Consider the following 23,055-nt stretch of genomic DNA (forward strand, 5'->3'; position numbering starts at 1 on the left):
TCCTTGGAAACTTGCAATTATGACTTAACTAAACAATCACTCATTTCACATTACATTTTACCATGATGTTGACTCGTTCACATGGATAGACTAATGTCATGACTTTCAAAAACCAAACATTCACTTTGCTAACTATCACACACTTCAACAACTTTGAGCCATCTTTAGTAGTATCAACCAACTACTGTGACTTGAGTAGCAAAGGCTCCTCATTTGCAGTCATATACTCACTTCTATAGACTCTTGTTCACTTTATTACCTTGCCCTTTAACTTCAACACCCTTATAACTTTGAAAACAAATATCAACTTCCATAACCAAACATTATCTTCATCAAGGAAAAATCAACTCACATTTTCGGCAGTACTTCACTCTATAACAACACCTAACTCTTCAAAAACACCTACGCACCTAAAAAATCATCCAAGAGTCTAACTATTTCAATCAGTCATTCACAAAGTCGTTTTAGCTATCTGATACAAGAGTATAAACTTTATGTTGAAACCTCTTTGACTAAGAGCCAAGGATTGAGGGGTATCCATTTTGCCAAATTTGTTTGGGGCACACAATCTTGATCTCATCCCTTATGATGTTAGAGCCTTGGACGCTCAATAAGACTTGATCGCTGATGGACTCATTAAGAACCAGTCAACTTCACCTCAAGACAAAAGACCCATTGACTCGATTCCATAAATTCAATTAGCTTAAATAGATTTATGTAAAATATTCATTTCCTTTACAATGATAAATATTTAAATCCCACATAAATCAAAACCTACTCGTATGATTCCAAAGAATGTTTTTTTAAAAAAAAGAGAGCGGGTGAGATATCATTTTTCAGTCTGACAAATCTCCTCGAAAAAATATAATTTTGAAAGCCGATGCCAATCACATCCTTCAGTGATTGGAAGAAGCACTAATCAATTCACTGAAAAGATTCCGGTATCTTTTTCCAGAAAGCGTCAAAACGGCCATGTTGTTACAGTCCAACATATTTAGCAGGGCATAAAATTCTCCGGCAGACGGCGCCTGTTGTGGCCGCGGTGAAATCCACACATTACGCCGGCCAGTTGTGGCCGTGGCTAAATCCACTCGTTAAATAGATAAATGGAATTTCACTATAGCGTTATATACGTTAAACTTCTGAATCAATTCTCTTCATTCAATCACCAATGGCAACCATAGCTGTGGTGCAGAGCAGCGTAGCTCACGCTGGCGGTGGTCCAGGGCTGGACATCCGTGACTTAACTCTCCCTCGCCCAATCTCCAATTCAGGAGGGCTTCGAATCCGAAAGAATTTTCTCGGGCAGCATTTCACGCTAAAATGCAGACAAGTTCCCCACGGTATATCAATGCTTTCCTGCAATTTTTTGATTAATAATTGCGTTTTTGGGAACTGAAAGCTCTGAGGGTAAAATTTACAGGGCGTGCAAGGGTTCTGTTGGCGCCAGTTTCGGCTTTAAACGGAAGAGGACGAGATGGCGATAGTGTAAATGAAACGAAGGCGGAGGTGGAGAGGAGTGACGGGTCGGCATTGAAGCAGTACCAGGACGAGCTTGTGGCTCGCATTAGAGCTAGGGAGTTCACGTCTGAAGCCCAGATGTATGTAATGTTTGTGCTTGCTGTATTAAAGCATGTTTTCGGGCAGGTGATGTTAGATTAAGCTCTACTAGTAGTGTAATAACTTATCAGTCAGGGAATTGTGTTATCTTTAGTCGGTTGTAGAAAAGATAATCACTTGATATGGAACTACAATGGATTTTATCGAAGTTCTACTTAAATTTTAGCATATGATTATTCGACTCTTTCGGACCAATTGAGTCTCTGCTAAATTCTAGCATATGTAAGATAATGATGACTAGGAGTTTCACCTCCTTTGGACCAAACTGGTATCCAGGACTTGTCAGCCGCACTCACTTTCAAATTTCTGCCTTTTTAAAACTTTTACCACTTTCCAACTAGAAAGCAAGTGCCTGTTATGCTCAGCTGGACTTGTCAAGTGTATAGAGTCTAGATTCTAGACAAAGTAATTCAACAACTCCATTATTTTTTTCATGGTGCTCTTTTTCCTCACCCTTCCATACATTTATGATATGAACTTGAAGTGCCTAAATAGGAAGTAACAAAGCATGAATAATAAATGTTTTAATAAGAAAATAACGAATAATAGCACAATTAAAGTAGAAATGAAATTTAACATTCTTTAGGCTAAACTTGGTCAATAAGATCAAATAAGTTATAAAGCCAAATTTTCTTAGTACGATCAAACAAATCTATGATTTTATGCGTTTTAGGGTTATTAGCAGGCTATGTTAAAGCTTAATATGTTTCTTGTGTATTGACCGTTTAACAAATAAATTACTGAGGTTATGTTTTTTCCTTCCCTTTTCTTTGGTGTTGGAATCAGAGACTTGTATAATTTAGAAAATTTTACTGAATTTAAAGGACTGTAGTTGAATGCAGCATTATTATTGGCAACTGCTATCTGAGTTTTTGTTGAATCTCTGTATTTTCTTAGCTACAATATTACATTTCTGCTCGTTATTTTGGTTTTGGAAATACGGTCATTATTAATTTTGAAAATTTCAAAGGATTTATAGAGGAAAATAATAGAATGCAGCATTTGGGGGCTTCTTGCCTAATACTGCAGTCTAGCAACTCGATGAACAGATTTTGAATTTACAGCAAGAATTGGTAAAATGCACTTTTTGTTATTGGTAATAACTGTCAAACTTTGTCTATTAGCTGATTAGTTTCTGATCTCTAAAACTTTAAATTTGTGTTGTTTATCTTGATTTTGGAAATATATTCTTGGTTATTTTGGAAAGTCTTAAAGGATTCGGGGAGGAAATGCAGCCTTATTATTGACAATTTAAAGTCAAAGATTAGTTTTTGACAATTGCTTGATTTTTAATTGTCAAAGTCTCAGAACATCGATATAGTGCACAGTTAATTTTGGTGGGGTACATAAAGCCTAGGTAAATTTGGAAATCTTGGAGGCTTTTAGAAAGAAAATATGTAAAATGCTGCTTTTGTCTTAGCAATCAATACTGTAGTTTGCAAGTGTTTTGGAGAAATTTGGCTAAGTCTGGAAGTTGGTATTGTCTATTTTATGGTTTTTACCCTTCACACTTAGAAATGAGGTCTATAACTTAGGCTTTTGAGAAATCTGAATTGAAATGAGAATCCTTCAAGGAAGCTACCAGTGAAATTTGAGGGAATTCTAAGGACTTAATATTTTTAGTAAGTCTATTTTAATGTCGCCATGTCTCGGTTTGCCTTAATTTGATGTTTGGAAGAAATTACTATTTTTAGTAAGTCTATTTTTGGAAAGCCTATATCTGGTAATTGGTAGTTTATTGACAGTAGAGCATTCCCAAATATCCAGTTCTAAATTTGGAAAAGTTGAAAAGCAGGCAAACTATCAAAATTTTGCCTGTCTGGAATTCTTTCCCAAAATGGCAAAGGCATGAAAAGTCTATTCTTGGGCATGAAGGAATTCATCCTTCAAAATTCCTCCACTACCTTAAAATTGCGCTCAAGGACAAGAGGAGAGCGCATGTCCTTGGTCAAGGGGGATTTTCCTTCCTCGACAAAATTGCTCCACTACCTCAAAATTGCTCTCAAGGACAAGAGAGTGCATTTCCTTGGTCAAGGAGGATTTTCCTTGGCAAAATTCCTCCACTACCTCAAAATTGCGCTCAAGGACAAGAGGAGAGCACATTTCCTTGGTCAAGGAGGATTTTTCCGCCCTATCAAAATTCCTCCACCTCAAATTTGCGCCTAGGACAAGGAAGGGAGCGCATTTCACTGGCAGTGAAGGATTTTTCCAAAATGGCAAAATTACTCCTATGCCAAAATGCGCCCAGGTATGCAAAATTCCAGGAAAGTGAAAAATTGACTAAGTGTTGAGAATTCCTCTCCTCCTGACTCCAGAGTAGACATAATTCTTGAAAGATGGATCAAGTGGTTGAATGTCAGAAAATTCCTCCTTCAAGACAAGGCACACACGAGCATTCATAGAACAGGAAATGACAAAACTTCACAAGGAAAGGAATTTTTCCTTCTCCAGGGTTGATATGCGCTCAAGAATTCCTCAAAAACGGAAAATATCATGAAATTTTTTCAAGGCAAAGATATTCCTTCTTTCCCTTCCAAATGCGCCCGAGTATCCAAAGAGGCAAGAAATGATGAAATTTTACTTAGTTTGGAAGGAATCATCCGTGTCATTTCGTGTGCACCCAAGCAAGAAGAATCCTCCACCATGGAGAATTGGAGCCCAAACATGAAGAATCCTTCCACCTATCTCAAATGTGCCCATAGAAGAAAATTGACCGGAGACATAAAATTGAAGTTTCTAAGGAGATATTTTGATAAAACTTGGCATTCTTGATAAGTCAGAAAATGATAAACATCAAGAATTCATCTATCCAATCCAAAGACATGAGGACGTCAAGAGGCACAGAGGTCCAAGATGAGCAGATCCAGTTTATGACATCCAAGTTTAAGAAGAAATCCAGTCTCAGGAAGCTCATGGAGGAGGAATTCGAGTTCCAGAGAACGCTAGTTGAAAGACCTCAAGATTCAAACAGGTATAGATGAGAAGAATTTACAACTATCTTGAATTTCCTTTGGAAGTCCACGATCCTAGTCAGGAAAGAGCAAGGAGGAAGAATTCCAATTCTAGACGTTCAAGGAAGACATTCAAAGTTCCTAATATCTAGTTCAAGTATGAAAGACTTCACGAATGACAGAATCGTTGACAAGGAAAGATATTCCAAGAAGGTGAATTCCCAAGCAAGTACGTGGAAGGAAGAAAATTGAAAGGAAATAAAAGAGCAAGGAAAGGAAAATTAATCCAAGAAAGTTTATGATGAAGTAATTGTTACCAAGAGAAACGCAAAAACCTTGGAGCATCACCCAAATGTGAAGGAGGCACAAGAACTTTTGAAAGGGGAAAAGCAAAGAAAAACCCCTTGTGATATTATGAATGAGGCAATGCCTAAAAATGTGAGAGAGAGAGAGAGAGCAAGAAGCTCTTTACAATATTGTCATTAAGAAAAAATGAGAGAGGAGACATCTCTTAAATAGAGATGAGGAGAGGAGTTACAAAGTAACTCCCAAATCTATGAATGCCACCATTCATAAAATGTGTGTGCCATGTGTCCACATCCTCTTATGGAGGAAATCTAATATTCCTTAATAAAGGAAAATAAAAGAAATGACTTGTCCTCACACATGTACTAGAGGACAAATTACATGTAGGAATTCCAAAGGAATATCCTAAACTAAATACAAATAAACCTAAGCTAAATAAAGATTAAATATTCTAACACCCCCCCTTAAGCTTTACTTGGGGAGCTTACATCAAACCCTTCAATGGGTTGTAATCCAAGATTTTTACAATGAAATTGGAATTTTTCTTTACAAAGTGGCTTGGTCAAAATATCTGCAACTTGGTCTTCCCCCTTGCAATAGAGGAGTGAAACTTGCTTGTCTTCAATTTGTTCTCTAATAAAGTGGTGTTGGAGAGCAATGTGTTTTGTCCTTGCATGGAAAACTGGGTTTTTAGCCAAGGCAATGGCACTTTGGTTGTCACAATACAATGGAGTTGGTTCGTGTTGAGGTAGACCCAAATCTTCTAGTAGTCTTCTAAGCCACAAGACTTCTTTGGAAGCATTAGTGCATCCTTTGTACTCAGCTTCAGTGGATCCAAGAGAGGTAGATTGTTGCTTTTTACTATTCCAAGAAATTGCTCCTGAACCAACAAAAAAACAATAACCACAAGTAGATTTCCCATCATTGGGATCTCCACCTAGATCGGAATCAGTAAAACCTTTTAAAGTAAAATCAGAATTTGCATCATAAAGAAAACCTACATTAATAGTTCCTTTAATATATCTTAAAATTCTTTTAGCAACTTTAAAGTGTGTTTGTTGAGGTTTAGACATGAATCTTGAAACCAAACCAACACTATAAGCAATATCTGGCCTAGTAAGAGTTAAATAATTTAAACTTCCAACTAATTGTCTATACAAAGTAGGATCAACAAGAGGAGTTTGCATATCAAGCATTAACTTAGTGCCTAATTCAATAGGAATTGAAACATGATGAGCATCATTCATTTTAAACTTATCTATGAGATCTTGAGCATATTTACTTTGAGATAAGAAAATTCCTTTAGAGGTTTGCCAAATTTGCATTCCTAAGAAATAATGTAGAAGACCTAAATCAGTCATTTGAAATTTTTGATTAAGTTGAAACTTAATATCAGAAATCAAAGTATTGGAACTTGAAGTAAGAATCAAATCATCCACATACAAGATAATAATTATAATATCATCTTCACTATGTTTAATATACAAGTTAGGATCATTTTTACTTCTAATAAAGCCTTGAGAAAGAAAGAATTCATTAATCTTTGAATACCACTCCCTAGGAGATTGCTTTAATCCATAAATTGATTTCTTTAATTTACAAACTAAGTGTGCATTACCTTCTTTAATAAAACCAGGAGGTTGAGACATATAAATTTCCTCATGTAAATCACCATTAAGAAAAGCACTTTTAACATCCATTTGGTGAATAGGCCAATTCATTCTAGAAGCTAAAGCAAGCACAAGTTTAATTGTAGGCATTTTAGCAACAGGAGCAAAAGTTTCTGTATAATCTAAGCCTTCAATTTGAGAAAAACCTCTAGCAACTAATCTAGCTTTAAATTTACCAACTTGATTATTAGCATTCAATTTGGTTTTATAAAGCCATTTGCAAGAAACAAGATTTTTACCATGAGGCAAGGGAACTAAATCCCAAGTTTGGTTAGAAGTTAAAGTATCATATTCTTCCTTCATTGCTTTTTGCCAATGCGGTTGATTTTTAGCTTGATCAAATGTTTTAGGATCATTAGAATTCATAATAGTAGTCATTAAAGCATAATTACAATAATTAACTCTCCTAGCTTGAAGTTTATCCATTCTAGCTAAGTATTCATCACTATCTTGAATTAAAGATTTAAACCATTTAGGTCTTCTTTTAGAAGTAATGGATTCATCACTAGAAGAAGAGTCATGAGGAGTAGAGTTATTATTATCATCATCACTATCACTAGAAGGAATAGAAAGAGATGCATTAGGAGTAGGGTTAAGAGAAGGAGGTTGGTCCTCCACAAGCACAACTTTGGTTTGACCAAGTTCATCATCCTCCACTTTAGAACAATCATGAATGCCTTTTTCTGCAATACAAACATCTCTTGCAACTTTTACCTTGTTAGTAATAGGATTGTAAACTCTATAACCTTTAGTATTTTCATCATAACCAACAAAAATAAAAGGAGAAGATTTAGCATCTAATTTTTTTCTTTTCTCCTTAGGTTTGTGAACATAAGCTATGGAACCAAAAATTCTTAAATTCTGCAAATTAGGCTTTCTACCAGACCAAGCTTCTTCAGGAGTTTTATCCTTTAAGGCTTTGGTAGGTGTTCTATTAATTAAATATGTTGCACAAGCCATAGCTTCAGCCCAAAACTTGTAATCCATATTTTTAGCATGCAATAAACATCTAGCCATTTCAACAATTGTCCTATGCTTCCGTTCTGCCACACCATTTTGTTGTGGTGTATAAGGAATGGTAAGCTCATGTTTAATTCCAAACGATTTCAAATAAGCATTAAATGCATTATTGACATATTCTCTTCCATTGTCAGTACGAAGAATCTTAATTTTAGAACCAGATTGCCTTTCTACAAACATATGAAATTCAGTAAACACATCAAGCACTTGATCCTTACTATGAAGGAAATATATCCATGTTCTCCTTGAAAAATTATCAACAAAGGTAAGGGCATACCTTGAACCTTGGATGGAGGGATTCTCCATGGGACCCAAGAGATCACTATGAACTAGATGCAATTTAGTGTATGCCCTCCAAGATTGACCATGAGGAAAGGGTTCCCTATGCATCTTACCACTCATGCAACCATTGCAAACAATTTGAGAAGGAACAATACTAGGCAATCCATCAACCATATTTGCTTTTTGCATCAATGAAATATAATCAGAATTGAGATGGCCAAGTCTTTCATGCCATATAGTAAAATCAACAGTAGTAAGCAAAGAATACTTTGGAGGAGCAAATTCATAGAACTTGAATAAGTTATCACTATCCATTTTAGCAGTAGCAATAACATGATTAGTGTTTGGATCAATGATATAACATATGCCCCTATAAAAGTTAATCTTATAATCTTGACAAAGTTTAGGAACTGAAATCAAATTTGATTTTAATTCAGGAACATAAAGAACATCATGTAATTTCCCATTAGGAACATTCACATCACCAATAGCTTCAACTTTACAACTATGATTATTAGCTAATTGAACAGGAATATTAGAAGTATCGGGATGCAAAGATTCAAAACATTCTTTATGAGAAGTAACATGTTGAGATGCACCAGAATCAATAATCCACTCAAGTGGTTGAGAAACATTATAAGTACATGTAAATGCATGACGTGATGAATTACCATTATTATTACCTTTCTTATAATGAGGTTTATGTTGATTATTTTGATTATTTTGATTCATGGGCTTTTTACCATTTTGTTTCTTAAAACAATTATTAGTAATATGTCCATCTTTCCCACAATATGTGCAATGGGGTCTTGTTTGAGAATTATTCCTTTGATTATTGTACGTATTATTATGATTATTATTATGAGAATTGTTATGATAGGATTTAGAATGAGATTGATAATTAGAAGATTTGTGATTATTATTATGATTATTATTATGATTATGATTATGTTTATTATTATTGGATCTAAAAGTATTATTATGATTATGATTTTTAGACATAAAAGCATGTTCACTACTTTTAAGAGTACCAAATTGAATTAATTTAGCTTCCTCTTGACGCAATAAATTACGAAAAATATCATATGTTAATTGAGTAGCTAAGCTAGGAATAGCAAGTTGAGCATGCATATTCGTAATAAATTGTTGAAATTGACGAGGAAGACATTTTTTAAGAATAAGATGAATTAAACGTAAATCAGCAAGAGTAACTCCTAAACCAGTTAATTGACTATTAACAGAATCAAACTTTAATAAGAATTCATCCATAGTTTTAAAATCCGTATACCTTAGATCTTCAAGTTGATCTTGAAGCTGAATTTTTCGGGATTCATTTGAGCTATCATAAGTAGTTTTTAAAATTTCCCAAGCTTCATGCGCTTTTGTACAATTTCCAATTAAAACATACAAATCAGGAACCATTGAAATACCAATTAAACCAAGTGCTTCCTCATTTTGAGCCTTCCATCTATCTAGGTCGGCTTGAGGAGCAGATGTAGCGGGTTCAAAAGTTTTATCAGTCGCAACATCCAAAAGGTGTTTGAAACGAAAAATAAACGAGATATGTGTTTTCCAAGAATGATAATTGGAACTATTTAATTTAATTTCTGGAATTAATGTAGACATGATAGTAAAATAATAGTTTGTAAAAAAAAATTACCCCTTTGATTAAAAAATAAAAAATAAAAAATTAACCTCCTTGATTTAAAAAATAAACCAGATTTGAGTAATAATTATAGCAAAATTTATGTAAAAAAAAATGTTATATTCAAATCTTAAATAACAAATTTTTAAACAAAAAAAATATTTACCAAAGAAAAAAAAATTATATTCAAACTTTAATAACAAATTGAAATTGATTTTTTTAAAAAATTTTTTTATTTAAACAAATTGTAAATCTTAATAACTATTTTATATTAAAAGCTTTATTAGAAAAACTTTATTCAAAGACTTTAATTTATTTGAAATTTAAAAAAACTTTATAACTAAATTTTTTTTTAACGTTATTAACTATTTAAACTTTTTTTAAAAGTTAATAAACTTTCTAAAATTTTTGTATATATTAAATGGCGTTACTATGCAGAGAATCTACAGACGTTCTGGAAAGACTTACAGGTAAGCAATGTTACAAACATGCATGGGCAGGCTTGACAGAGGCTAGAGGCGCTCTTAACGGCTTTAGGGTTTGGCAGCCTGGGTTCGAGTCCCACCAGCTCTTTCCCACTCGGCCGAGTTCGAACTTCTACAGTGTTGAACTTCTACAGTCTTTCGCACACAGATTTTGAAATTTGCAGGATTAATGGCGCTTAAGGTAGAGAAGAGGCCTATTACAGAGAAGAAGACGGCAGCCAAGGCCGAAAAGAAGGTTCCAAAGGAGGCCGGGGATTAGAAGGGCAAGAAGAACGTTGAAACAGCACAATGAACAGAAAAAATAATGTGCGGTAAACCAAAATGCAAATGAACAGAAAAAATAATGTGCGGTAAATATTGTATCGTTTGTCTTATGGTAAGAGTTGACGTTAGTATGTTATAAGTTTTTCTGCACCATATAAGCTAATACGATGAGCCCCTTCAAACTATACCATAAAAAAAAATGTAAGGAATCATACGATGAGCCCCTAAAATAAAAATTGTATCGTATTAAGGTAACTAACTTAAAAAAAGGTTTCTTTCAGAATACAAAACTTTGACAAATAGAACAAGGACTGTTTTTTTTTTTTTATAATAACTTTTCAGACAAGCATTCGAGTTGTCACAATAAATACATGCAAAAACAGAACTTGTGCAGGGGTAAGCAATTTTTGGTGTTGATTATCAATACGCTGCAAATTCCAGCAGTGAATGCAAACTTAACCCACACAAGAATGTAAGCCAAGCTTACCCAGAATTGCAGACAGGACTTATAGACGCACTCAAGAGCTACTGAAAACGAAATGGTTTCTAGATACACAAAAAATGTAAGATTTATTATGTAAAGTAAACCAGGCTGAAATAAGCACAAACAAAGATTGAAATAGATCAATAGATATTAAAAAAAAAGAGTTAGTATTCTGAGAATGAGGTTAGAAACTGAGAAAATTTGATAACAAAATCCTGCAAGGAAGCTGAAATTTCTTGTTTTTAATCAAAAAAGCTTGCAAGTAAACAAAATGTGAGAACCTGCAATATGAATCAGAGAAACAACTTTATAATGAAACTGTTTTGGCGGCAAGCCTTCCAAAACAAATGAATATGAAATCTAAAGTATGTAGGAAAAGAAGTTAGCATCGGAGTTTTGGCGGCAAGCCTTCCAAAACTATAAAAATAATTAAATTTAAACTAGAAAGAAGGAACTTTGGCGGCAAGCCTTCCAAAGCCCTTTTTTTTTTTAATAAAAACTAACTAGAATAGGAGATTAAACTGCAGGCAAACTTGTTAACAAGTTTGAAAAAAAAAAAAAAATTAAAATCTGAAACCAAAACCTGCACAATAGAAAATATTAGAAAAGAACTTCTTCTCCTCTCAATAATGCCTCCAACAAGGTGAACTCCACTGAATGGTAACCTTCATCAATGTCAACTTAAAACAAGGATTAGAAACCTGCTCTGATACCATGAAAGGAAATAAAAGAGCAAGGAAAGGAAAATTAATCCAAGAAAGTTTATGATGAAGTAATTGTTACCAAGAGAAACGCAAAAACCTTGGAGCATCACCCAAATGTGAAGAAGGAGGCACAAGAACTTTTGAAAGGGGAAAAGCAAAGAAAAACCCCTTGTGATATTATGAATGAGGCAATGCCTAAAAATGAGAGAGAGAGAGAGAGAGAGCAAGAAGCTCTTTACAATATTGTCATTAAGAAAAAATGAGAGAGGAGACATCTCTTAAATAGAGATGAGGAGAGGAGTTACAAAGTAACTCCCAAATCTATGAATGCCACCATTCATAAAATGTGTGTGCCATGTGTCCACATCCTCTTATGGAGGAAATCTAATATTCCTTAATAAAGGAAAATAAAAGAAATGACTTGTCCTCACACATGTACTAGAGGACAAATTACATGTAGGAATTCCAAAGGAATATCCTAAACTAAATACAAATAAACCTAAGCTAAGTAAAGATTAAATATTCTAACAAAAATGATCAAGGAAAGATAATTTTAGAAAAGTTAATCAAAGTCAGAACCTTGATCACAAAATGATGCAAAGTGGAATATTCCTCATGACGAGTCACCAGGTCCACATGGCGTCCAACATGCTGAGGTGGCGCCCCATCATCTTCTCTAGCCAATCATGTGTTTTCAAACTGTCATGACCAAATTCAATGCATTTGCCACAAAGGAGAGGGATAGCGGGTGTGCTATTTTGGGCAAGAATCTATTAAATGCTTGATGGAGTGGCGGTTCATTTAATGCATAGTGGCCGCCTTGCTTGGAATGATGGGTCATTTAATGCAAAGTGGGCATGATGCCTTATTTATTACCAGACCCACTACTTGGCGCCACAAAGGGTTTATTTTTGTCAAACCCTAATTAGGGTTTGCATGCTGTAATCTTGGCCCTTGATTTCAAATCAATCTTGGCTGTTCATTTGTGGGAGGATCTCTATAAAAGGCCTTGCCTTCTCATTTGTAATTCATTAGAGAGGTAGCTCATTAGAAGTAGAGAGCTCTCTGTCTTAGAGTAGAAGTAGAGTAGGAGAAGGAGAAGACATTGTTGTAAGACTTGGAGAAATAAAATTTGATTTCATTGAAGATATGGTGGATTCATGTTTATTTCAACTTGTTGCATGGTGTTCTTCCAATTTCTCAATTGTTAGATAAAGTGCTTTGATTTCAATGGAGAATGTAATGGTGTTTGATGAATTTCCATGGCTCATGCTTTTTGCATCTTATTGATTATAAGTTGGAATGTAAAGTTAGCCTGAGCCTTTTATATGGATGCTTAACTTCAATCATTGAATGTGCATTGTTCGTTATGATGGTGTTCACTATGATATGAAAATTCTTTTCATACCCTTGGAAGATTGCACCAGTTCTTGTGGAGTTGTAGTTGATCTTGGTGAAGCAAAACTTGGTTTATTTGAAATTCGTCCATTAGAGCACTATCCATTGATATCGTTGTCCTTAGGAGTAGATTTAGATCCTTCTAACCCCCTTTCCCTTTAATTTCAGTTGTGTCCATTCAAAGAAGAAGCATCACAAGATTGCAATATCTGATTGAGAATTTCCAACTAGCATTGCAGAGGAAGTGAAGAACAATTCAAACGTAAGTGCCTTTGTGTTACTAGCAAATGATAACAACCATTGAGCTTATACACACGTCAGGACCTAACATAGAAGAACCTTGGAGTCATCTGTATGATCTTTTGCAATCTGAGCATACATGGGATTTTGCTCAGGAGAGGATAAGATACCTTGGTATTTTATTCTGTGTTGGTGTGGTCATAAAACACCCATCAACATGATCCAAGAGAATTTTATTTATTTAAGATTGCTGCGCTACCCCCCCATGGATTGACCATTCTCGAGAAGGAATCAAACATTGCCCTATCTCCTAGGGGTGAATGGTGGGTGAACAATAGTGAGGAACTATGGTCCATCCTATTTCATGCAAAGCATCCATGGTAGTCTTTAACTTTGGGAACTAAGTATGATAGGTGGATAACCATCTCTAGAATCAGTCCAAAGTTAGCACTTGACCATTATGGATGACCCAAAACAATTTTTTTTAAGAAGAGCTTCCTTGATTTTTAGAATAGCGTGAATAGGCGAGCCCTTGGAGGGAAGAGACAACCAAATTATAGTCTTAGGAGTGTTATTCCTCGCATACTTGGCTCAAATATTATCTACCCACAACTTAGATGGAGCAATAAGCATTCTCCTATAAAGTTTAGTTGCCAAAGCCTTATTATAATTGGTGGAGGATTTAAAACCTAAGCCACCTTCCTACTTAGATTGACCGAGAGTTTCCCATTTAACTGGGGACCACTTTCTTTTTTCTTAACACACAAGAATTTTTGAAAAAGGGAATCCAATCGTTTCAAAATTTGATGTGGAATATTCAAGATAGCAGAAACATATACAGGCAAGGCTTGAAGGATTGCATTAACCAATGTCGTTTGCCTTTTGAAGAAAACTATTATTTAGTCCATTTTGGCAATTTCATTTTGACTTTATTTATAATTCAATGCCAATCGCTGATTCGTTTAGCTGCAAGAGGGATCCCTAGATATTGAAGTGGAAGAGATCCTCCTCTAAATTGGAAGATTTTGAGAATTTGATCCTCTTATCTAGTAGAGCATGAAAGAAAATGATTGTATATTATCTACATGATTAGTTAGTTGATTGGTAGCTCTTAAAAAAATCTGAAGAAGCTTATGCAATTGTAGAGCTTCAAAGCAAGTAGCTTTACTTAGGAGTGTAGAATCATCCACAAACTGAAGATGGGTGAGAGGACGAGCTCCTTCAACCAATTGAAAACTAGTGATCTTTTTATCCTGACATGTTTTCTTTGCTAGTCTGCCAAGGCATTTTTCCAAAATAATGAAAGGGAAGGGGCATAAAGAATCACCTTGAGGGATCCCCCCTAGAAGTCGAGAGGGAGAACCATTAACCGTTTAAGAAAAGAATAGTGAAGATAAACAGACACTAACCCATTCAATCCAATTTATAGAAAACCCAAAATTGAGCCAGAACTTTACATAAAAAGACTCGGTCCACTCTATGATAGGCTTATTTTCTTGTTCTTATTGTTTGTGATAGTGTTTGTGTTTATTTTATCTTTTGATTATAGTGGGGTTTCTTTATTAGTATTCCTTAGTGTTATCGATATATTTAATTATATTTGCACATGTAATGAAATAACTTGCACAAAAGAGGGATATAATATGAAATATGCTGCAAATACTCAATAGTAGTTGACAATAACAAGCCACTTCAAGGGGGAAAACCTCCATATATCTCTAATGAGAACACAATTCGCAATTTGATGAACAAATACGACTCACTACCTCCTATATATACCCTACTTATGCTTAGGATATCATCTAGGCCGACTTAGATAACCACGTATGAGACCTAGGCCGACCTAAATAACTAAATAACAACATAATATTGATAATATGACTTAATTAAGAGTTAAAATAGCCACAAGCCAATTACTCATACCCCATTGTATACTCTAAGATTAAGGGCATAGCATGCCGCTCCTCTTTAGAGAAGCATCGTCCTCGATGCTAATCAAGCACGGATACTTCTAAATGAACTCTTTATCCTCCCATGTGGCATCTTCTACTGGTAAATTCTTCCATTCGATGAGATACTCTGTGAGTGTTCTAGTCCTTAGCTTCTTTGTGTGTCTAACGAATTAACTTTGGTTCCAATATGATTCTTACTTCTTTATTGAGCTATAGTAATATTGTTTGAGTAGGGATATTATGCCCGATTACCTTTTTCAAACAGGAAACATGAAAGATTGGATGTATCTTTGTTGTCGGTGGCAGCTCAAGCTTGTAGGTGACATTGCCTATCTTTTGCATGATTTGGTATGGGCCGTAATATTTTGGGAACAACTTGTTCTTTTTCTGTTTCTTCAGTTACATTTGATTGTAAGGCTGCAATCGCAAGAAAACCTAATCCCCAACTTCCAGATTCTTTTACTATGATGTTGGTTTGCTTGTTGCTTCATTCGATTTTGGACCATGGTTAGATTTTCCTTGAGTCCTACAATTACTTGTTGGTGATGAAGCGTGTGGTCCTCTACGACCTGAAATTTTGATGACACCCTCAAAGATGATGTGATGAAGGAGGATGCTATCCATATAGTGCCATAAATGGAGACATTTTTGTTGAACTATGAAAAGAAGTGTTATACCATTATTCTACTAGTGGTAGCCAATCTACCCATTGAAACTACTTCTTTGAAGTGAAACATCGTACATATCCTTCCATACACTTATTAACAAACCTCTATTTGTCCATTTGATTTAGGATGGTATGAAGAACTATGAGCCAATTGACTATCCAAACATGAAAATAAATTTGTCCAAAAGCTAGTAGTAAAGATAGGATCACCGTCACTGACAATAACCTTTGTTGTACCATGTAGCTTTTGTATATTCTCCAAAAATGCTTTTGCCACTATACTTGCTGTAAAATGATGTGATAATGCAATAAAATGTGCACATTTAGTGAGATGATCCACCACTGCCATGATGACATTCTTACCTTTAGATCTTGGAAGCCCTGTAATATAGTCCATATAGACCTCTTTCCACCGTTGGTTAGGATAACTAAGGGCTGCAGTACATTAGGCATCTTAATTGTCTCCCCTTTATTTCTTTGGCAGACCAAACATTCAGCCACAAAATTTTGAACATCCCCTTTTAGGACTTTCCAAAAGGAGTCTTGCTTGGCTTGATGATATGTCTTCAAAAATCCTGAATGACCATCAATTGGAGACTCATGAAGCTCTATGAGAATCTTTTGTTTGAGACTGGAATTCTTGCAGAGGTACAATTGCTCTTTAACCATAAAGCATCTTCCTTCCAAAAGAACTTATCTGAACTGTTGGGATCAATCTGTAACTATTGAATGAGATTACTTGTAGCAAAATCAATATTCCACTCTACTTTTGCTTCTGTGTAACGTCCCCACTTTGAATTAGAATTTAATAATAAATAATGATAATAATAATAAAATTAAAATACAGAAGAATAAAAATAAAATTAAAATATAAAAGAATATAATTAAAGATAACTAAAATATAATTACGTTAATCAATGGTCAAAAGATATAAAATGAAAAGTTGTGACTCCCTCAAACATGAGATATAAAAGGGAGAAGAGAACCTCATTTGAGATGGGATAATTTGGGAATAAGTAGTACAGATCTGATTTAAATAAGAAGTGCAGATCTGATTGTGAAAGGTTGTGTCCCTTTCAAAGGGCAGGAATAATGAAGAGTTACACTCTTTCAAAGGGTGCTAATGGTGAAAGGGCATGTCTCTTACCAAAGGGCATACATGATGAAGAGGTGTGACCTCTCCCTCACATTGAGATATATAAAGGAAAGGAATCAAAGCATCCAGTGACATCACCATTGATCAGATCAGATCAGAACTGTTATTAAGTTACAGGCATAACATCCTTGTTCTTGGTGGTATGCAGGGGGACGTGCTTAATATATGAAGCCTGATAATATTCTTATGCAGAATTTAGTAGTAATATTAATAATATTATAGACTGCAATATGTATGACAGTCGTACTTATTTCATACATATTCATAATAATTGAAAGACAAATATATTCACAGTCTAAGTACTTAATCAATTCTAATTCTATACCCCAAGGGAGACGGGTGCTGTTAGGGAGGGGCAGAGTAAATTCATTTTAATAAGAAAGAGCCCCAAGGATAAAAGAACTAATGTTCCTGACGTCTGGGCTGAATTAGGGAGGTGGTGTCATAGCGCCCTAGACAAGCCAATGCTTTCTTCTGGGATTAAGAATGAGAAGGGATTAGTAATTAGGACCGAAGTAATGACAATATTAAGTTGAATTATGGACAACTTTAATTATCTACTCTGAATTAATGTAATATACTAGGTAGTAATATATGTTGCTATTTGGGAATTGACAGCCTCCTAATAGGGGACAGTACATTCTGCCACCCAATCTGCTTGTAATATTGACATAACACACAATAAAGGTTCATCGTTCTCATCCTTCCTAGATAGTGCATTTGCCACAATATTTTCCTTACCTTTCTTATATACAATCTCGAAGTCATATCTTGACATCTTAGCGATCCATTTTTGTTGCTCTCCATAAGATAATCTTTGTTCCAAAAATTGTTTTAGGCTGTCATGATCTTTCTTAAATTTGAAATGTCTTCCCATTAGGTAAGGCCTCCAATGTTTCACTTTGCGTGACTTCTCGGGGTTGGGCCAATGCAAAGCCACAAAGACTTGATGAGAGATCCAAAAGGGAACTCAAATAAAAACTCTAGAATCTCACAAGAATAAGTCCCACAAGGAGACCCTAAATGAAACCTTGTAAGACGAAGGGGTTCTCTTGGTGACAAGTAGTTTGATCTGGTTAAGGAAGGGTTCATGTCCAGGCAGACGCTCATCATTTTTTCTAAATATGGCATCGAGATTGTCTTGATCTTCCATGTGTACTTTAGTAATTATTATTTTCTCTAGATTAATGTGCTTGTGTTCATAAATAGGGTCCTGTGATTTTGATCTGTGTTTCTAACTTTTCAACATTGAGGGTGCTGTCAATATTTAGGATGATGAATGTGGCTTGTGGTTGCTAAGTGCAAGAGGAATTTGCTTCTACTGATAATGGTCTGTATTGGTTTGAAAATCATCACTATGCCATGCAATATCATTTTGGGTTGAAACATTTTTCCATTTTATCTTTTTCACATGGCTTGTGCAAAGTCAAGGGATGCTATTTATTGATGGTTCTCTTTGATGCATTCTTTGGCATGTCATGGGACAGAATTGCAAACAGTACCACTTAAGTTTCTCAAGGGGTATGTTTGTCACGTTGGGTTTTATGGCTTTGATTTTGTGTCAAAGTTTCCTCCTTGTTTGCAATCAAGTTCATTGGGGTAGATGCAAAGTACTCGTTTTTCGCTACCTCCCAAGGTTGATCGGTTGCCAATATTAAGAGGGGTTTCTAAAGGGAGTATCTGAGTTTCTCCTATGACTGTCCATCCTGCCTCTCCTAGTGCAGGGCATTCCCCTATAAACTCTAGTAAATCTTTCATTGGTTGTTTTTTTGCCGCAATAGGCAATGATTAGTTGGTTATTCTGTTCTAAGCCTTGCTACATGCATATGACATCACTGGTCCCTTGTCATGATTTACTTGTCAGCTCATTTATTCCTTCGTGGGTCCTTCCCCTACATGACTATTTGTACATAGCTAATTTGATTCAGCTTTAACTTTTTTAGGTTCACTCTTTTGTTATGTTTACTTCTCTTTAATGCTTGGTGGCTATTTACTATTTTCATAATTTGATGTCCTTTTACCTTAATATTTCTTTATCAAAAACTAAAAGTACTTTTCAAGCCCATTAAACTTCTTTTGGTTGTCTGTAGACATTGATATTCTTTCTTTCTTTCTATCTATGAACTTTTCACAGAAGAAATGATAGCTCAGTAAGCTAACTAACTAAAATATGAGATATTATTTGTTTTTATTGCAACATACTTGGATTTGATAGTATTTTGTTTGATATTTATAGGTTGAATCTAAGGAAATTCCGGAGTTTTTTGGTTAAATTTGGTGGTACTGGCCGGGCATTTGCAAAATCCATTGCTGTTGCAGAGAGGAAATGGAGGATTGAAAAATCTTATCAAATGCCAGAGGCATATGGCGATATTAGAGCAGTGGTTGGAGAGCCATTCTTTGTTCCGTTATATAACCTCTTTCTTGCTTATGGTGGAGTTTTCAGGCTAAAGTTTGGTCCCAAGGTAAATTTACCATTGAAAGCATATAGACCATAGTCATTTTGACACAATAGAATGGTACATAACTGTTTATAAATGTTTTGGACATTAGAGTGAGATTTACATATCATTCTGTTCTTTGTGTTTGTGTGCCCCTCATATGCAACACCAACTACTGCACATGGTACATGTTTATTAATCTGTATCCAGGTGCTTTACAGATTTTTACTTTTCCTTCCAATCCAAACAAGTAAAACGAACGCATCTGATTGAGCTCCAGGTCAGCTTATGAAGATACAACTTTGCACATACCATGTAATGTCCCTTTCCTGAAATAAGATTTAATAATACATAATAATAATAAAATTAAATATAAAATAATAATAATAAAATATAATATAATATAATTACAAGTTAATTAATTTTAATGAAAGGTCAAGAGGCATGACATGAAGAGTTGTGACTCCCTCAAACATAAGATATAAAAGGGAGAAGAATTCATTTGAAAGAGGGGAGAGGAAAGAGGAGAGAATGGAGGATAGGAATACAAGAAGGATAAATGGAAGAAGAAGAAATGAGAGGAAATGCATTATTATTTTAATGTCCCCTATTGGGATTGCCCTAAATCTTGTCCTTGTTATTATCAAAACTGCTCGCTTCCTCTCTTTATGAATTCTGAAATTGGTTATAAAGTTCGATGCTCCCTTGAATGGATCAATCGATCTTCTTCTTGGTTTGATGCCTTCTTCAAATGATGTCTCCTTCACTTTATACCCTTCATGGAGACCAAGGGTCACATCTTTTGGTTATGAAAAGATACATCTGTTTGGCAAAACTGTTGCCTTTTTACTTCTAATTTAATATTCACCTATCTCTCACTTCTCAAATCTGTCTTTACTGCTTTTCAAATCTGCATATATCCCATTTAAGGTCTGCATATCTTCCTCTTCTAGATCTGCATATCTTATTTTCTTCTTTCCTTCTCAAATCTCATTCAAGATCCCTCCATATATTTATGCTCGGAATCTGCCCTAGATTTCCTCCAATTCCACTTCTTTTCCCTCATTCTATTTGATCTCTCTTCCCTTTTATATCTCCCAATATGAGGGAGAGGTCACACCTCTTCATCATGTATGCCCTTTGGCAAAAGACACAACCTTTCACAATTCCCCTCTTTGATATTGTACAACCCTTCATAGTTTATGTCCTTTGAATGAGACACAACCTTTCACTATTAGCGCCCTTTGAAAGTGTGCAACCCTTCATTTCCTCCTCATTTCTTCTTCTTCCGTTTATCCTTCTTTTATTCATATCCTCCATTCTCTCTTCCTTCCTCTCCCCTCTTTCAAATGAATTCTTCTCCCTTTTATATCTTATGTTTGAGGGAGTCACAACTCTTCATGTCATGCCTCTTGACCTTTCATTAAAATTTATTAATTTGTAATCTTATTGTATTTTATATTTTAATTTTATTATTATTATGTATTATTAAATCTTATTTCAGGAAAGGGACATTACATACCAGGTCTCTAATTCATCCTCAAAAAGCAGGCATCTAGAAGCCTCACTTAACCAACAAAGGTTATCCTACATGCCAGCTATCTGAGAATGACTTACAGAACCAAGGATATCTAAATAAGGCTACCCTTGGTGAATGCTTGATATGCCTATTAACAACATTTTGGAACATGTTATGACTCTACCACAGTATAGCCTTGGAAAGTAGCAGTCCTCAAAGATGTGTTTGGTACCCTCCTTTTACACATTGTGCACAAAGTCTATTAATCAGGCATATTTTTGCTAGTCCATTTTTTCTGGTCAGGTTCTCATAAAGAACCAACTAGTTGAAGACCCTGAGTTTGAAAGAGCATATGCTAATTCAAATTAATGCAAAGCTATCAAGTTTCTGCGTCTCAATGTTTCCAACTTTCCCCCTCAAGTTTGATCCATTTATGCATGCATAAATATCCTAATGAGGTGATCACTTTACTATCCAGCTACATCTGATTTATCCAAACTGGTTTATTTCTATGCTTGAATGCTTTGAATTTCATTGTCATCTGGATCATTAAATTTTTTATATGCAACTAAGCCTCTCTCTTGCATTTTCTATGAATAGGGATAGCATCCTAGAAATATTTCTTCAGGTATACCAGTCATCTCTATCATTCTCAGACATATCTTGCCATCAAATCAAACCTTTTTTCTACATAACTCATTGTTCAATACAGGGATATCTTCCAAGTATTAGTTGATATTTTAAACTAATATTATGGTAATCATGAAATTTGTTCAATATGATCTACCATGGATAGTATTTTGTTGTGTTTGCTTATTTTAGAGTCTGTTGTAAACTATAAGGTATTCAACAAATTAGGGCTTCATAATAGTTAATGGTTATACATACTTTCATTTATGGTTTAATGCACATATTATCTTTTATAGTGGAGCTTCACATGTGCACTTTGGTCTGACCTCTAGTCATTTTTGTAGTCGTTTGTGATTGTATCAGATCCAATGGTGGCAAAACATATTCTGAAGGATAATTCAAAGTCTTATTCCAAGGTAACTATATATATTGTCCATCTCAGACTAAACATATGTTTGTGCCACTTACTCTTTGTTGGATTTGGAGTCAATGAATTGGTCTTTGGAATTGCAGGGTATCCTGGCAGAAATTTTAGAATTTGTTATGGGCAAGGGTTTAATCCCAGCTGATGGGGAGGTATGGCGTGTTCGAAGAAGGGCTATTGTGCCAGCCTTGCATCGGAAGGTTAGATATCCTGCATGATCAATAAAATTGTTGTATCTATTAAAAAAATTCACTGAGAACTTTTTTTCTTTGTTTATCTTGCTACTCTTGTTTTTGTTCATCTTGCTGCTTGTGTTTTTTCTAGATTGGTAGCTTAAGATTGGGATATGTAGTAGGTGTAGATGTTTCTTGCATTACCAAATCATGACTTATTTGTTTTTTAATAGTATGTTGAGGCAATGCTAGAGCTTTTTGGACGAGCCGCAGAAAACCTTTGCAAGAAACTGGATGCTGCATCTAATGATGGTGAGGATGTGGAAATGGAGTCTTTGTTTTCTCGATTGACATTGGATGTCATTGGGAAAGCAGTATTCAACTATGAATTTGATTCGTTATCAAATGATACAGGCATTGTTGAGGTACATTTCAAATAAATTGCTAGTCCTCTTGTTTTCAGGTAGACTTTATCACTTATTCTTGAAGGTCATGACTAACTTAAAATGGAATGATTTTTTCACAGGCTGTCTATGATGTTTTGCGAGAAGCTGAAGCTCGCAGTACTGCCCTTATTCCATACTGGAACATTCCAATAGTGAAAGATCTTTTTCCAAGGCAAAGGAAGGTCTCAGCTTCTCTTAAATTAATAAATGAAATACTAGACGATCTCATAGCCATATGCAAGGTATTGCTTCTCTTGTGTCCCATATATATAATGTTGCATATTTAAAAAAAGCCTTGTCTCATTCTACTTAGATATTGACTATACAAAGCAGAAATTCGCTTTATGCATGACATTTTTAACTGTGGGAGCTTTAGATCTTGCTTTCATTTCGCATGTGCAACTAGATAGATAGTACCTCTGAAAATGTTTCTAAAACAAGAAACATGTTATGATTCATATTATGCAGAGAATGGTTGAAGATGAAGATGTACAATTTCATGAAGAATATGTGAATGAACGAGATCCTAGCATCCTCCATTTTCTTTTGGCATCTGGAGATGATGTATAGTATTATAA

At 34.9% G+C, this 23,055-nt stretch overlaps 1 protein-coding gene across 2 annotated transcripts in view; it reads left to right on the plus strand.

Moving 5' to 3' along the window:
- Window positions 1-820: 820 nt before the first annotated feature.
- Window positions 821-23,055, plus strand: part of LOC131048839 (protein LUTEIN DEFICIENT 5, chloroplastic) — a 62,584-nt gene continuing 40,349 nt past the window's right edge. Inside the window, exons 1-8 of one of the 2 annotated variants that reach the window (XM_057982915.2) lie at window positions 821-1,343; window positions 1,424-1,601; window positions 19,081-19,309; window positions 21,779-21,850; window positions 21,948-22,058; window positions 22,265-22,456; window positions 22,558-22,719; window positions 22,946-23,041. In XM_057982915.2, the coding sequence (XP_057838898.1) occupies window positions 1,172-1,343; window positions 1,424-1,601; window positions 19,081-19,309; window positions 21,779-21,850; window positions 21,948-22,058; window positions 22,265-22,456; window positions 22,558-22,719; window positions 22,946-23,041 (1,212 nt within the window). In that variant the 5' untranslated portion in view covers window positions 821-1,171. The remainder of the gene's footprint in view (window positions 1,344-1,423; window positions 1,602-19,080; window positions 19,310-21,778; window positions 21,851-21,947; window positions 22,059-22,264; window positions 22,457-22,557; window positions 22,720-22,945; window positions 23,042-23,055) is intronic. The other variant, XM_057982914.2, reaches the window with a different exon arrangement.

Source organism: Cryptomeria japonica, chromosome 1, assembly GCF_030272615.1.
Source record: "Cryptomeria japonica chromosome 1, Sugi_1.0, whole genome shotgun sequence".
NCBI lineage: Eukaryota > Viridiplantae > Streptophyta > Pinopsida > Cupressales > Cupressaceae > Cryptomeria > Cryptomeria japonica.